At 40.6% G+C, this 17,511-nt stretch overlaps 1 protein-coding gene across 6 annotated transcripts in view; it reads left to right on the forward strand.

The window, feature by feature from the left end:
* Window positions 1–654: 654 nt before the first annotated feature.
* The window catches only part of LOC147054844 (uncharacterized), a 33,434-nt gene continuing 16,577 nt past the window's right edge, over window positions 655–17,511 (forward strand). For 2 of the 6 annotated variants that reach the window (XM_085915838.1, XM_085915834.1), the window contains exons 1-11: window positions 656–1,160; window positions 1,782–1,859; window positions 2,148–2,259; window positions 6,529–6,742; window positions 6,944–7,108; window positions 8,854–8,961; window positions 9,085–9,165; window positions 9,385–9,483; window positions 14,087–14,920; window positions 15,874–15,998; window positions 16,308–16,949. In XM_085915838.1, coding sequence (XP_085771964.1) covers window positions 1,787–1,859; window positions 2,148–2,259; window positions 6,529–6,742; window positions 6,944–7,108; window positions 8,854–8,961; window positions 9,085–9,165; window positions 9,385–9,483; window positions 14,087–14,920; window positions 15,874–15,998; window positions 16,308–16,949 — 2,453 coding nt within the window. In that variant the 5' untranslated portion in view covers window positions 656–1,160; window positions 1,782–1,786. Of the gene's footprint in view, window positions 1,161–1,781; window positions 1,860–2,147; window positions 2,260–6,528; window positions 6,743–6,943; window positions 7,109–8,853; window positions 8,962–9,084; window positions 9,166–9,384; window positions 9,484–14,086; window positions 14,921–15,873; window positions 15,999–16,307; window positions 16,950–17,511 lie in introns of all 6 variants that reach the window. The other 4 variants (XM_085915835.1, XM_085915833.1, XM_085915836.1 and 1 more) reach the window with 3 other exon arrangements.

Genomic DNA, 17,511 nt, shown 5'->3' on the forward strand with positions numbered 1-17,511 from the left:
TTAAAGATTTAGATTTTAGATTTTATGATTAAAAACCCAAAATACAATATATTGAGGTGAGTGTATTTGCACAAAGGTTATTTGTGTTTACCTCACCATATATATATATATATATATATATATATATATATATATATATATATATATATATATATATATATATATATATATATATATATACAGTAATCCCTCCTACTTCGCGGGGGTTACGTTCCAGACCCACCCGCGAAATGGGAATTTCCGCGAAATAGAAACTAGATTTTTTTTAGCTATTCTTGGAAGATATTCTATTTTTATCGCTGACATCAACCAGCTCGCTGCTAGGGGACTTTCATATCAATGGACTGTGCGCTCCGCATTCATGCCTTAGCGACGAGACTAACAGTGTATTGCTATGTCCAGATGAAGGCCACCGCCGGTGGAGAGTGTTATATCTTTACTATTTTCCAGGTTCTGATGTAGCAAGCATGGTTCGGACAACGACGTGATGGATACTGCTTTATTCCTTTCATCACAGTCAGTTCACTGGCCGTACATTACAACACTGAACGTCCCCGAAGCTCCCCCTCCCACATCCGGGGTTTTCCCACTACGGAACATGAGTTAGTCCAAAATATACAACATCTAAATATACAACAGAGAGAACACCCTGAAGTCACATGTGACGATAAAGTATACTGTACTGACTCTTTAATTTATTCATTTCAAAACAAGAAAACGACTTTTAAACATAAGCTATCATTATTAAAGGAAAATGAAGAAACTCAAGTGGCCGCGAAACCTCGTGAAATGATGAAATTTCTGCGATAAAATTATTAATTTATTTTTGAAAACCCGCGATACAGCGAAGCCGCGATAGTTGAAGCCGCGAAGTAGGAGGGATGACTGTATATATATATATATATATATATCATCTGTATCATAAACAGACGACTTAAAAACGTAACCGAGGAGCCAAAATATTTACGATGTTTCCTGAATGTCTCACGCGGCCAGCCAATAACAGTCTATTTCTGCCCGTCAACGGGAAACCAGGGAAGCGTCCTTGGTGATGTTCCTATTTGTACAAGTTTCTCTTTTTGCATCTTGAGTCGAAACAATGCCCGCGTTACTGAGCTGACAGAATCTATAAAGGCAAAGGGCAGTCGGACAGTTTGAAGGTGAGCTGATATGCAATTCACAACTTTTGTTTTTTTTTACCTGCTTAGCTTTACGTAGCTAAATGGCGCCTAGCTTACTTAGTTCAGTGTATGTATTTGAGCCGCTTTTCATTCTACGGATTAAGGCGCCGAAATCCTTCCTTCCATTTTCTGTACCGCTTTGTCCCCACGGGGGTCGCGGGCGTGCTGGAGCCTATCCCAGCGGTCATCGGGCAGTAGGCGGGGGACACCCTGAACCGGTTGCCAGCCGATCGAAGGGCACACAGACGAACAACCATCCGCACTCGCACTCACACTTAGGTGCAATTTGGAGTGCTCAATCAGCCTACCAAGCATGTTTTGGGGATGTGGGAGAAAACCGGACGGAGTGCCCGGAGGAAACCCACGCGGGCTCGGGGAGAACATGCAAACTCCACACAGGGAGGGTCGGAGATGGAATCGAACCGGCACCCTCTTAACTGTGAGGCGGACGTGCTAACCAGTGCTCCACCGAGCCGTCGCGCCGAAATCCATGTACATACATTCATCAAAATATTACTCTTAATTTTTATTAACATGTTTTTGCGCTTATGTATTGAAAACTTACCGCGTCCTTTTGATAATTACATGTCTTACCTGCAGTAATCATGAGTGCGCCTACCGGAAAACAGCTTATCCTTGAGGAGGACTTTGATGAAAATTATATTCCATCTGACCAAGGTAAACAGAATGTTTTTGTTTATATATATATATATATATATATATATATATATATATATATATATATATATATATATATATATATATATATATATATATACACACACTGATTGATGCCATAATACTCAAACATTGGCGATAAATAATAAATACAAATAATATGTATTTATTGGTCTTTTTTGGTCATGTCCTACTGTGTCAAAAGTCCACAGTTTCACAAATCATTAAGAGCTTCTTTTGTTTTAACATCTAATCATTCTTAATTTGTTGTTTTCCCCATATTATCAGAGATCAGAGAGTATGCAAAGGAGATAGGCATTGATCTTGAGAATGAGAAGGAACTCATGTGGCTGGCCAGGGAGGGAATTGTTGCCCCTCTTCCACCGGAGTGGAATCCTTGGTAAGTCAGGGGATGTACTGCAGTCAACTTTCTGAGATTTTGATAAAACACTGTAACCCATGAAAATATACATTGGTGAAGTCCTATCTTAAAGGGTAAATTTACATTTTATACAAGCATAACTTGGTGAAACTAAAGCTGATATTAATATCATATTTATATTTAATTTTCAGTTAATACAATTTCAAGTCACTTTATATGTATAAACGATATGTACTGCCATCTTAATTTAGCTTTGAGTTCAAGTCACTTCATTTCCTTCAAGTCACTTCATTTCCTATTTTTGTCTTAACACTAACCGGCGACAACATTTTTAGAAACATGATCAGGTTAGGTAAATGGGATCCTCAACTTTTCAAAACTGTAGTCATTACAGTGTAATATAGCGCAGTTCTACACCGATGCAATACATGTTGTGTTTAATTAATAATTCTCTGACAGATTGGTGACCAGTCCAAGTTGTAACTCACCTCTGTTTTATTTTCATATGTGACCAGTGCCACTGAAAATGTGGTTCCCTCACCTGACCTCTGGACAAGCAGTGTGGCTTAAGTTCCTGTTTAATGACTATAAATGTGTGTGGTTGTCCGTCTATATGTGCCCTATGATTGACTGGCAACCAATCCAAAGAGTAGTCTGCCTTTCACCGCAGGTCCAGACTCTGATAAGGGATGTAGAGAATTGATCGATGGATTAAAGTTGTGTTCAGTCAGTATAATTTTAATGACCTGCCTACACTGAAATCAAATTTGATTTATGCAAGACAAACATAATTCTTCAAAATTAACATCATCCCTCCACCGTAAACTTGGTGTTATTATCTACAGACACAATTTTGTCTTCGCACCTCTTGAATTGATTTGAAATAAAATTAACTTGACAACCAGTATTTTAAATTTGATTCCATCCGAATTAAATAGATATACACTGATCAAAAAAATTAAAGGAGCACTTTGACAACACATCAGATTTCAAGGGTGAAAAAAAATGTTGGATATCTATACTGATATGGACAGTTTAATGTCTCAGGAACAAAAAGATGCCACATCTTTTGATGGAAATAAAGGTTTTCAGCCTACAGAGGGCTCAGTATATAGACACCCCAAAAATCAAAGTGAAAAAATGATGTGGCAGGCTCGTCCATTTTGCCTAAATTCAATTTCTGCTACTCAAAATTCTTTTGAATATCTTGTGTGGCCCCCACGTGCTTGTATGTATGCTTGACAATGTCGCGTCATGCGCCTAATGAGACGACGGATGGTGTCTTGTGGGATGTCTTCTTAGATCTGTCGAAGGGCATCAGTGAGCTCCTGTAAAGTCTGAGGAGCAACCTGGCAGCGTCTGATGGACCGAAACATTATGTCCCAGAGGTGTTCTATCGGGTTTAGATCAGGTGATCGTGAGGGCCATTCAATTGTGTCAATTTCTTCATCCTCGAGATACTGTCTGCATACTCTTGCTAAATGAGCCCAGGCATTGTCGTGGATCAGGAGGAACCCAGGACCTACTCCACCAGCCTAGGGTCTGACAGTGGGTGCAAGGATTTCATATATGATACCTAATGGCAGTCAGTTCTCTAGCCTGTAGAGTTCTGTTCGTCCCTCCATGGAAATACCTCCCCAGACCATCACTGACCCACCACCGAACCGGTCATGCTGAATGATGTTGCAGACAGCATAGCGCTCTCTTTGGCTTCTCCAGACCCTATCACAGGTGCTCAGAGTAAACCTGCTCTCATCTGTGAAAAGCACAAGGCGCCAGTGGCGGACTTCCCAATTCTGGTCTTCTATGGCAAATGTTAGTCGAGCTACACGGTGCTGAGCAGTGAGCACAGGGCACACTACAGGCCGTCGTGCCCTGAGGCCACCCTCGTGAAGTCTGTTTCTGACTGTTTGGGCAGAGACATTCACACCAGTAGCCTGCTGGAAGTCATTCCGTAAGGCTCAGGCAGTGCTCAACCTGTTACTCCTTGCACAAAGCAGCAGATATCGGTCCTGCTGATGGGATGAGGACCGTCTACGGCTCTGTCCAGCTCTCCTAGAGTAACTGCCTGTCTCCTGAAATCTCCTCCATGCCCTGGAGATTGTACTGGGAGACACATCAAATCTTCTTGCAACAGCACGCATGGATGTGCCATCCTGGAGGAGTTGGACAATCTGTGCAACTTCAGGAGGGTTAAGAAATCGCCTCATGCTCCCAGTCGTGATAATAACGCCAGCTAAAGCCAACACTTGTGAAAAAACAGTTAAAAAAGATCAAGAGGAAGGAACTTGAAATGGCCTCCACCTTCAAAATCATTCCTGTTCTGGGGACCATCGTTGTTGCCCCTCTAGTGCACCTGTTGTTCATTCCATCAACACCAATGCAGCTGAAACCGATGAACAAACCCCTCTGCTACTTGACCAAAACCTTATCAGAAAAGTGGAATTGAATTCATGCCATACCCTGATAAAAAACTGTTCTTTTAATTTTTTTGAGCAGTATATTTTCTTTTAATTACTACGGTTATCTTCTGTGAGTTTTGCTTGCCACAGTGGCCTGCACGCTGTTTTTGGTTCAGGTTTTAACACTGATTGCAAACCATCAGATGAGATCCAAGATGTTTGCCTCATGTTATAAGTGTCAACATTGGTTGCGATTGAATTGAAGTAGAAATAAATCGACATTTTGAACAGGCATCTCATTTGCTTTAACTCATGAATCATTCATTTCATTCTCCATATTCTTCTCTTTCCATCATTCGATTAAGTAAATCTTCAGAATCATTATGCAGAGCAAAGTTTTCATTTAATTATTTACATTTCTTTAGAGGTATTTGTGCACTTAAAAAGTAACCACATCAAGACTGTGATTCCACTCATCTACAAATTATCCATCCATCCATTTTCTGTACTGCTTGTGCCCATGGGGGTCACAGGCGTGCTGGAGCCAATCCCAGCAGTCATCAGTGGTCACCCTGAACCATCTGCACTCGTACGCACACCAAGGGGCAATTTGGAGTGCTCAGTCAGCCTACCATGTATGTTTATGGGATGTGGAAGGAAACCGGAGTGCCCGGAGAAAACCCACGCAGGAACGGGGATAATATGCAAACTTCACACAGGGAGGGCCAGAGATGGGATCGAACCCGCACCCCTCTGAACTGTGAGGCAGACCTGCTAACCAATGCTAACCAGTAACACCATGCCGCCACTCCAAATTAATTGGATAATAATGTGGCATTTGGTGAAGGACTGGCTGTTCTTGACATCCGAGAGTGGTGGTGCTCGTGCACGTTGATGTTTCTTTAACATCTGCAGGGAGATGTCAACAGCAGGCCTTCAACAAGCTACTTATGACAGTATTCTTCGTTATACTTATTGTTGGAGATAGAATTTTGAGAGTAAATTTATATTTCTATCTATATATTTATATTTCAATCAATGTTATTTCAGATATAACCCATATATTTGACTGGCGTAGAGTTAACTGAAACAGCTGATTTCATTCCCTGCTGACTTCTACCCTGTCTTCTGCCCTGTTTAATTTATGTTCACAACAAAAGTACGGATGGGCAAGTACCGATATCAGGTATTGGTGACGATACCAGCCTTATTTCACAGTATCGGTACTCGTGATGTTGGCCGATACGAGTATCGGCCACCCTATTGTGGTTGTTTTGCGATCAGGAACTAGGAATTAAAATTTAGAGGAATAGAAAATTGCAATTTCTAAAGAGAAATACTATACTTTTATCCGTCACATTTTTGGAAGGAAATTTCATAAATCAAAAGTACCTATGGTATTGGTGCTTAGTATCGATATCCGTGACTAATCAAGAACTGAGTTCTCGTACTTGTATTTGTCAGAAAAAAAAAACATCTCTAAACAAAAGGCACACACACACACAAGAATCAATGTGTTTGGACCTTTTTTTAAACATACTGAAAATAATACTTGTCAGAGTAGTAATTCTGCTGTGCATTATTGTTTTTTAATATTGTCTTGAAATATTTAGAAGGATACAAGCGTGTGATGAGTGCACCTGTAAATAAAATACATTTGTTTAATTGCCTGGTCATTATTGGATCTGTATGTGTCCCAACCAGGAATATATTAGTACCTTTAAAAGACAAAAGTTCAAATTTGGCCACGCATGCCACTGTCAAAGTTTACGTTATTACCACCGCTGCCAATGGATTTTGAATAGCAAAAAGGTTGATTAGTGTAGATAAGATAACCCACTGTTATGTATGTCATTTTTGTGCCAACTTGTGATCCCCCTTGCAGCCAAGATGTCACAGGAGACATCTACTATTTCAACTTCTCCTCTGGTGAGTCTACCTGGGATCATCCCTGTGACGAGCACTACCGCCGCCTCGTCATCCAAGAACGTGAACGCCTGCAGAGCACTGCTGCTGCTGGGGCTACAGGGTCCAAGAAGAAGAAGAAGGAAAAAAAGGAGAAAAAAGATAAAAAGAAGAAGGATTCGGACAAAATTGGAGTGAGTGGTTTGCTAATTTTCAGAAGAGCAGAATAGCATATGTTGAACATTAATAGGTTTTACCTTAAATCTTCAAGATACAAAGAAAAAATAAATCAATCAAAAGTTTAGGGAGCAAAACAATTTCCAAAAACAAAGTGATGACATTTACCGTATACATGTGGAAACGTCAGACTGTTGTTTTTGCTTTCTATCTTGTAGGGCCTGAGTTCAACGTTGGGGTCTCTGCCACCTCCACGAGGAAGCCTGGTTTCTCTCGGTGGTCTAGATCCTCCTGTCCTCGGCCCAATCTCTGGATCAGTTTTCCCACGGCCTCTCGGGTCCGGGGGGCTGGAACCCCTCAAAACATCTCCTCGGCCTCTTGGGGTAATCTGCGATTAATTAATTATACGATGGACGTGTATTCAAAACTACAGTGGAACTTCCAAATGTAATTGGCTCAAACGTTTTACAATTTTGAGTGCGGCCAAATGTTTACAGATGAGTGAAAGAGGAAAATACGTAGGATGATAATCATAGATATAAATGGGAGTCACTACAATGTAGGAAAGCAACTGACCAGCCATTTCTAAATGAGCAATGCAAATATTATCCATGGCAATGTAACAATGACTAACACAAATATAGTACAGTGGAGCCTCGGTTTTCGACCACAATTCGTTCCAGAAGGCTGTTCGAGAAGTGAATAGTTCGAATTCCGAATCATGTTTTCCCATTACAAATAATGGAAAAAAATGTAATCCGTTCCAAGCAAAAAAAAAAAAAAAAAAACGCCTTTTTTAAGCATTTTTTCATTTGCGCATTTTTGTCCGATTGCGCAACTGCAGCGCACCGCCGAACGCACAACCGTAGCGCGCCGCCGACCGCGCAACTGCACCGCGCTGGTTGCATTATTGTGACAGAGCGGTCGCTGAAATTTAGAAAATATTTTTAAACCCCTGATGTACTTTCCAAAATTTAAGTGGACCTCAGTGCACAGGGAGCTTAATTTGGTCCGATCGCGCAACCGCAGTGCGCCGGACGCTCACTGTTGCATTGCTTTAGGAGCGTCTTTGTGTTTCAGAATGGCTTTACTGCTCCCACTTGCTTCCTTTGTAGGCATGATTAGAGTTGATGCAATCCTCAGAAAACGAGAATGTAATAACAAACGGAGTCAGTTGGCATGCGGGTCCTCTCGGCTCATCTAGTGAGGTTCGACAACCGAATTTCGTCCGATCTCCGAAGCAAAAAAAATTCAAAATTTTTGTTCGAATAGCGATTTGTTTGAGAACCGGGACGTTCGAAAACCAAGGCTCCACTGTACATGTATTTTACTGTCAGGTGTATTCCAATCGGAGTGGTTTCACTTTATTTTAATCAGGATAAGTGGTACAGAAAACGTATGAAGATACTTTGTTTTATATTTAGTGTCCTTTCTACTCAATATTTGTGTATACAGTTAAAGATGTAATGGTGGTTGGTTTATGATATGACCCTACAAGAAATTCCATCACTTTACATAAGTTGCCATGGGAACATTGTTTTGAATTAGAACAGAATACAACTCGCATATTTATGGAAGTGATATTTTCCAACTTTGGAGGTTTATGTTGTTAGACACAGTCTGTTGTGGAAAACTTACCTGACATAGGCAAAGGCATCCTGGATTTTAGATCCCAGTGAGTGACTATATGAATGAATGTGAGTATGAATCATCTCTCTCTTTGCGTGCAATGAGTTTTACCTGCCTGGCAAACCGTGAGGAGAACACAACATTAGCTGCCTTTGAAAACACTTGCAATTATTCGGAGCTCAGTGAGATAGGGGCGTTAACTTTGTGTCAGTTGGCATAGGCTCCAGCTCCTTGCCACACCAAACAGGGGTAGTGCAACAGAAGCCGGACGGATCAATGAATGCTACACATAGGATCGTGGAGATTGAATTGATGTTACAACTGGAGCCCTTGACAATTATTATTATTATCAGTGGTAGTGGTAGTGGTGACTCAAAATTTTCAATGAAAAGTACTGTATACTTTGTATTTTGAATTTTTTTTTTTTTCATGCATATGTGTGTTTATCTAAAGACAGTGAAGTCTGCACAGTGCTAATTTTGATTTCCTCCCCTGTCAGGCACTCCGTAACAGTGGTGCTGCAAGTGTTTTAAGCTCCAAAATGGAAGAAAACGTTTATCTTACCATGCCTGGCTTTGATGGTGATGATGAAATCTTGGAAAAAGAGGTGCAGTACATCTATTAAGAAATTATCTAAAAGGCAACTGGGACAAAAAAATCGACAATTGCAGTTGGTTCTTTGATGAGGAGATGTGTTTTTTTTTTTTTTTAATTGTATTTATTTTTTTAGTCAAGTCAGCGGTCATCAGACCAGCAACTGATGAACCTCCACCTGAATCTGGATGACCTCAGAGGGGGCATACTATATGAGGTACGCAGAACACTCCAAAAATATTTTTAATGCCTAATTGGAATCTTTTTTTAATGGTATAGTTGATTTGTTTAATTCCGTTCCCTTTTTACACCTTACTTCAGGACCTTATAATATGCGTGTGTGTGTGTGTGTGTGTGTGTGTGTGTGTGTGTGTGTGTGTGTGTGTGTGTGTGTGTGTGTGTGTGTTTGTGTTTACATGCACACGAGTGTTGTCAGGACAGTGACGGTAGTGCAGCAGCACGAGTAGAGGAAAGGACTGAACCAGAAATGCAGGACCTATCTGGAGGCCAGAGTTCTGAACCACCATCTCGACAGGTATGCTCATAACACATACATAAATGCAAAGGTGTTGGTCTGGGTTTTTTTTTGGTTTTTTTTTTGCGACTGTTCTTCATTTTTCATTTAAAATGAAACATTTTTGTATGTGTTCATTGTAGTGATGGCTTGATATTTTTAGACGTTATATACGTTTTAGTCATAGCTAATATTTCCTCAATCAAGCAAAGCAAAGACAAACTACTCATACAGCGTTAAGAATGTTGAGATACCGAAATTTCTATATGGATATAAAATCTACCCTAACATCTCCATGGGAATTTAATTTGACAAACTGCTTATACATAGTTAAGGATATTGAGATAGCAAAATTTCTATATAGATATAAAATATATCATAACATCTCCATGGGAATTTAATTTGACGTTCTCTGAACCTTTCAATGCACATGTCTGCTTGTTCAATATTTCAGTACTTTTTACAGTACTTGCTGTTCTCTCACAAGGACCTTAATGTCATGATATAGAACAGGTGCTTGATCTATGAATCAGGATTAGAAGTGGTATTTAGGTGTCTTCAGCAGGTGGCAACAGAGAAGAGTCACAGAAACGTGGATGTCATGGGATGGAAGGAGTTCCAAGGGGGCCTATTTAAAAAGAGGACAGAAATCTGTGCAAGAAGTACTGAAACACTGAACAGAGTTTTAAAGTTTGTAGTGCATTTTAGGTTTATCCTAAAACTTCTACCAAAAGCCGACCATATCTAAATTGTTTGGAGAAGTGGAGGTTTGATAACAATTTTTTTGATAAAAAGTTACAAGTGTACGCACTGCAATTGTGTGGGCACTCAAGTCAAGTCAAGTTTTTATATAGCCCTAAATCACAAGCAGTCTCAAAGGGCTCTGTCCTCTGCATTTAACCCATCCCCATGTGATTTTGATCCATCCCCTGGGGGAGAGGGGAGCAGTGAGCAGCAGCAGCGCCGCGCTCGGGAATCATTTTTGGTGATCTAACCCCCCAATTCCAACCCTTAATGCTGAGTGCCAAGCAGGGAGGCAATGGGTTCCATTTTTATAGTCTTTGGTATGACCCGGCCGGGGTTTTGAACCCACAACCTTCCAGTCTCAGGGCGGACACTCTACTACTAGGCCACTGAGCTGGCTGCCTTCTGCTGCCATGTGGGCAACTTTTGTATCATATTTCCTCAATTTAAAAGTTTTATTTTGAATTATTCTTTTTTTAAATTTGGGAAACAAAATCCACGATGTAGTGAAACCGCGATAAACGTAGCGAGGGATTACTGTAATTTGAACTGCTACTGACGACGTCAGCGGCGCAGCGCACGCGCGGCATTGTTTACATAAAGGACGAAGAATTCGATCGATGGATTTAATGATTTGGAGTGACATAGATAGTTTGATAAAGGTGTTATTTATGTTATAGTTATTTGGATAACTGTTAATGTTACGTCAGGCCCGTTCTTAGCTCCTCGTTTGTGTTAATGTCACGTTAGCATACTGTATCGTTTAGCCTGTTTTTGCTGGTTCATGTCTGTTCTCGGTGTTGGATTTTGTCAAATAAATTTCCCCCAAAATGCGACTCCGGTGCAACTTATATATGTTTTTTTCCCCTTTATTTTTGCCATTTTGTGGCTGATGCGACTTAAACCCAGAAGCGACTTTTAGTCCGAAAAATACGGTAGTTATTATTCAGGAATGTTCGAAGTTAGTATTTTCCAGAACACGGGAACATATTAAAGTGCATTAAATAATTGTTATCCACATTTCTGAACAGAATTATTTATTTTTTTTGTATTTGAATGCTGTGCTTGCTTAATATCTGACTACTTGTATAAGAATTACATTCGGGTATAAAAAGGTGAATGTGTTTTTGTAAAACATTAAGAGTTCACTGAAATTGAGGCACTTCATGATACTAGTTGGTGTCTTCAATGAGATGTGGTAAATTTCTTTGTGCACTTTGTTTGGTTCGAGATGCTTAAACTAGGATGCATTTTTTTAAGATTACATCTGGAATATTTTGTCAGAAAACTCCACTGTTTGCTGTTCCAACTAACTTTGGTCAACACTCAAAGCATCAGTTGTCTCTGTTTCTAGTTTTGATAAAATTATTGTCTTTGTGACAAGTGTTTACAAGTTCACTACCTCTTCACCATTCTCTAATTTAATCGTGTTTTCATCTTATCCTCCTGTGTATCTTTCTTTCATCTTTCTCTCTTTGTATCTTTTGTGAAATTTGCGCCATGACCCAGGATGTGTTTGAGTAGCTTCTGTGCTGCTGGGATCTATCCTATGGGCATGGCTGCCATTGTACCTTCCTCTTTGTCCTACTTTCTACCTACTGTCACTGCTACTGTTTTGCCATTTGAATTCCGACAGCATGGTCATCCTCGTGTTTTTGTTATTTATAGTTCATATTAAATTAGACCCAATACAAATTAGAGAATCACATGATGCGGACCTGTGCTCACTGCAGGATCCTCATGGTTTATAAACATTAGTACCTATAAGCCCCAAGCTTTTTCACCCAGTTCAGCCGCCGAATGGCTTTAACCAGAACACTGCCTGTTTGAGGATTTTCCCTATCCTGGATGCATCAGGTTCTTGTCTATTTTCTTATTCTCTACTTCTACTCACTAAAATCATTAATTGCACTGTGGAACACAACTGACAATGACTTAGATTCAATGTTGTTGTATTTTTTTTTATTTAAGGTGTGGAAATTTTTTTTTTCATGTCGAGTTTTAGAGCTGTAGGCTCATCATTTTAAAGTCCCCAATGATCATCGTCACACACACATCTGGGTGTGGTGAAATTTGTTCTCTGCATTTAACCCATCCCCATGTGATTTTGATCCATCCCCTGGGGGAGAGGGGAGCAGTGAGCAGCAGCGGTGCTGCGCTCGGGAATCATTTTCTTAAAAACTAGAGATAAATGTGTATGTACGTATGTAAATAAGGTTTCAATCCCCCCAACAAAGAAGGATTAAATAAAATAGAACTTAGAATGATATGCTCATGGCTGCAAGGTTAAGATAAAAGACAGTCCTCTTAATTCCCACTACACTAGCTTTCTCTTTGCAGATCTTGATAGTACAGAGTAGACATATTGGGCGCTGTGCATGTCTCAACTGTGACTGTACAAACAAGCTGCTATGTGTGTGGAGACAAATCCATTTGAAACAAACTGACAAGTCTTACTTTAGTTTGTCAATAGAATTTTGTTTATAAAGTCCCAATGATCATCGTCATACACACATCTGGGTGTGGTGAAATTTGTCCTCTGCATTTAACCCATCCCCATGTGATTGTAATCCATCCCCTGGGGGAGAGGGGAGCAGTGAGCAGCTGCGGTGCTGCGCTCGGAAATCATTTGGTGATCTAACCCCCCCAATGATAGCTATTTTGGAATCGTCATAGCAATTTTGAAATCGTCACGCCGATTTTGAGAGGGGTGATTCCCCCCCCCCTATATAATTTTCCTAATGACAGATTTATATTGAGTTTGAAATAATATGACAAAAGAATTTTTTTTAATTGCCAATTTCCATATACCGTATTTTCCAGACTATAAGGCGCCCCTAAAAACCTAAAATTTTCCCAAAAGCCGACAATGCGCCTTATAGTCCGCTACGCCTTATATGTGGATCAATTGATGAATTTGTTGATCCATACTGGTTGTACACAGTGCTCTGCCAAAATGTTTCAGTATGTTTTAGTACGACTAGTAAATTACAAGGTCACATCGCTTCCCAGCATTACGGCAACTGTGGTCAGGGGGCGTCACTGAATAGCCGTTGTACCTGTGAGGCTATTTCATTTCAAAATAGGCTGCTCCGTTAATGTTTCGAGTAAATTTTACGGATCAATATGGAAGGGAAACATAGGTAAGCAGTACCAAAGTGTTAGATCAAACTTTAGTCAGTTCTGATCATTTTATAGGAGATCGTTTGAGAAACGCACTTTGCTCAGCAAAGTTTACACTTTGGTGAGGCTCATGGGAGTCTGCGGGCTGAGGCTCATGGGAGTTTGCGGGTGGCTAATGCTATAATGATAGCTACTATACGCATGAGGCTATTTCATGTCAAAATAGGCTGCTCTGTTAATGTTTCGAGTAAATTTACGGATCGATATGGAAGGGAAACATAGGTAAGCAGTACCAATGCGTTAGATCAAACTTTAGTCAGTTCTGATCATTTTATAGGAGACAGTTTGAGAAACGCAATTGTTTACAGAGGGCTCATTGGTTATTGGCTAGTGGATGCATACCCCAACCCCAGTCAACCTCAGTTTGTTGCAGTATAGCTTCTATTTTATGCGCCTTTTACTCCGGTGCGCCCTATATATGAAATAATAGATTAGATTCAATGAGGGTGCGCCTTATAATGTGTCTTTATTTGCCATGTTGTGTTTTACATGCGTACTGACTGTTTATCATCTAATGTGTCTTTCAAAACACCATCTGCCAGTCCTGCATGTTATTTGTCAAGATTATCACTGCCACTATCTTTGCACGCATGTTAAAATGATCTGACTTGTGTTTGTCTGCCTGCTTCCCCTCACTACCCCTTCCGACTTTTCTCTTCCTTGTGTCTGTTTGGAATGGATGGACTGTTTACCCAAGGACTCTTTGAGGGGCCGCCGCTTATCCCCTCTGGCAGCTCGAAACCATCTCAATGAGACTGTTATCGAAGGAGAGCCTTTTGAGGAGACTGAGGACACAAAAAAGACCCAAAATAAATATGAGGAAGCAGATGAGAAAAGTAGAGACAAAAAATGTGTTGAGGGGGAAGGTCATGGCACTCCCGAATGTGAGTATAAGCCATCCAGTGATTATGAAAATGAAAAGAAAGACAAAAGAGATGGTGGAGGAATAGATTTTTTACAAGATGAGGAAAATTTGGACAATGTCGGAGACAAAGATGACAGGCCCGAGACAGTCCAGCATGGTGACAAGGACACGATAGAATGTGCAGAAGTAATGGACAAAGATGTGCAGGAGAAAGAGAAATGCAATAATATTGCTGAAGACTCCCAAAGAAATGTGAAGGAAACTGATTATGAGGGAGTTGTGCATACAAGTACCACAGATAATGATGGCGGACATGATGGACTAGAGGAAGAGGATGGTGAAAGTCATGGCGATTTGGAGCGATGCTCCCTGAGTCAGAGAAAATTGACAGATGATGATGAGGAAGTTTTGGAGAGTTGTGTATCCACTGATCATGGAGAAACACAGGGGAAGAGAAAAGAGTTAAAAGATGAATTAGATGCCCAAACGGCTCAATCAGCATATCTGAATGAAGAGAAGGAGGCCATTGAGTTGTTTGAGATGGCAACAATTCAATCTGCGCAACGCGGCAAGGAAGCAAGACTTGACGTCCTTGCAGTGTCTCATCAAAAGAGGAAACCTGGCAAGATGGAGAGCGTGAATAATATATCCCTCCTTCCTGCAGAGGTAGGGTTTGCTTTTAAATCTCTGCGTGCTGTCTGCTCACATGACATGTTGCTAGCTTACCTTTCCATGCCGGGCCAGTCTCCAAAATCCAACCTCAGTCTTAAGGAGCACATGCAGATAATAACGATGCAGGCTATTCATGTTTTGCGTCTCATTTTAATGTGTGATTTATTGGTCAGAGACAGCTTTCCAACCAAATCCTTGGTCATTTAAGTTGTCTTACTTTTCTGCACGCATGCTCACTTTGTTTTGTCAACATTGGTTGGTTTGCACAACAGAAGCATAGCATTTCCAGCTTTAATGCGTGGCAGCAGTATGGCTTCTATAGACACTGCTTTTGTGATTTTGTGTGTGTGTGTCTGCGTTTGTGTGTGTGCGCGCGCTTATATCAAATGCGCGCACATGTGCATTTGATAAAAGCAGCAGATCCATGTGTCCATATCCACAGTGGTTAAGTATTTTTATCGTTAATTAGGTGATTGTGTGTACGTGTGATTGCAGCACTATGATTCCAACGATGACATTGAGCAGGGTTCATCCTCCATAAATTCACTTGAATGATTTTTTGTGTGTGTCTGTCTCTGAACAAGATATATCACTCCCCCAAACGTTTAACAGTTCACCCTCTGCAGAAATTTGTGCTGCAAATGAGGGACACTCATTAAAATGTTGTTAAAGCAATAAATCTCTGTGGTCATATACCAGATGCAGCCTAAACCGTGACTCCTGACAAATTTTTATCGGTCATGTCTGCTCAGTGTGAATGTGCGCTCACATTTGGAAAGCAGCATAAGAGAAAACTAGATGGTCTGTATATCTGTAGAAAAGGTACAATTAATGTGGTTTTGGTTTGCTTACATTTGAATTTTTTTCCTGCACTTATTACTAAAGCAAAGATAAGGCCAGCGGTTCTGGACAACTTGTTTGATAAGGAATTGTTTTGTCTCACATAGATGTCGGAAAAGGTTTTGGACTTTTCAGATTTGTCTGGCTCTGTGAGTCCATTGGAGGATAACGATGATGAAGAAGTAAAGAAAGATGAAATGGATAAGTACATAAAGGGCGAGACTGCCAAGAGGTTTGTTGCTTCCTTGCTGTTTATACATAGTAAACGGATGTTTATGGTAAAACTGTATCTATAGAATAGACTCCAGACACCAGCTACCTTGTGTTTCTAGTACACTGCCATTCGTTTTTCCTGTAGATTTCACCCAAATAGAAGAAACTCATAGATGGACTACACTAATTTTTAAAACTGACAAACGAATGCAAATCACATTTTCTGTTCTCAGAGTAGTGACTATTAAAATTAATGAATATTGTCATAAAAGACTTCAGAGGCAAGTCATTTCAATGAATTGACATTCAAAATGTGCTTTCTCCAAAGGCGTTTGCAGCTTGCAGACAAAGACAAAGCTGCATCTCCAAAAGTAGAAAGACTCATGCTCCACCAATCAAGTCTTGGGAGCCAACAAACAGCAACTGGTCTCACCTCAGGTGTGAATCTACCCAGGCCTGAAACATCTAGAGGGCGACTGTCCAGAACTTCTAATGCCCAAATCAACGAAGGAGAAACTGCCACAGTGAATTATGTGACCCCATTGAAAAAAGAAAACTTTGGAATCTGGGAAAATGAGAAGAAAGAAGAGAAGGAGGAAGTAAATGAGTGGAGGAATTCTGAAAAGGAAAAAAGTCTAAATGAGAGGAGCAGCGAGCTTGACAGGAAGCGTGGCAATGTCATTTCAGGAGTGGAGAACCGCAAAGAGCAAATAATGGGGGAGAAGAAAAGTAGATCGTTTCATTTTCTGGGGACAATGAGCAGAGAGGAAGAAGAGGAGAAGGAACATTTGAAAAGAGAGAAGGAGATGAGAATATCTCTCTTCATGGAGGAAATAAAGAGAGAGGAGGAGGCAGAGGAGCTCCGATTAATGCAGGAGAAGGAACAAAGAAAGTGTCTCCTCCAAGAAAAGCTGAGAAGCAAAGAACAGGAGGAGATAAAGCTAACAGAAGAGAGTGAAGAAAAATTCAGGTACTGTTGTAAAAATGCTCAATTTGTCGATGGTTTTTATCAGCACTGACACCTTATGTTTTGAGTATAGTTAGAATCATCTCTTTGTCATACAAATAGTTTGTGTGAGAAATCCAATACAAAAAGGATAAAGAAGCTAACAAATTCAATAGATCATCATCATTACATTTTTTCCCTGCGGAGCTAACAAATTTTGGTCCTATAGCCAGGATACTACGATTTATTATTTTCCAGTCTCACAGTTCTATCAATTATACTAAAATAATGGGAAGCACAGTGGGGCACTGGTTAGCACGTCCGCCTCACAGTTCAAAAGGTACAGGTTCCATTCCACCTTCGACACTTCCTGTGTGGAGGTCCTCCCCTTTCCTTCCACATCCCCAAAACATGCATGATAATCTGTGCAGATTGAGTGCACCGATTGAGTGCGATGGTTGTTCGTCTCTGTGTGCCCCGCGATTGGCTGGCAACCAATTCAGGGTGTCCCCCGCCTACTGCCCGATGATGGCTGGGATAGGCTCCAGCACGCCCGCAACCCCCGTGGGGACAAGCTGTACAGATA

Source organism: Syngnathus leptorhynchus, chromosome 7, assembly GCF_054491065.1.
Source record: "Syngnathus leptorhynchus isolate UIUO chromosome 7, UIUO_Slep, whole genome shotgun sequence".
NCBI lineage: Eukaryota > Metazoa > Chordata > Actinopteri > Syngnathiformes > Syngnathidae > Syngnathus > Syngnathus leptorhynchus.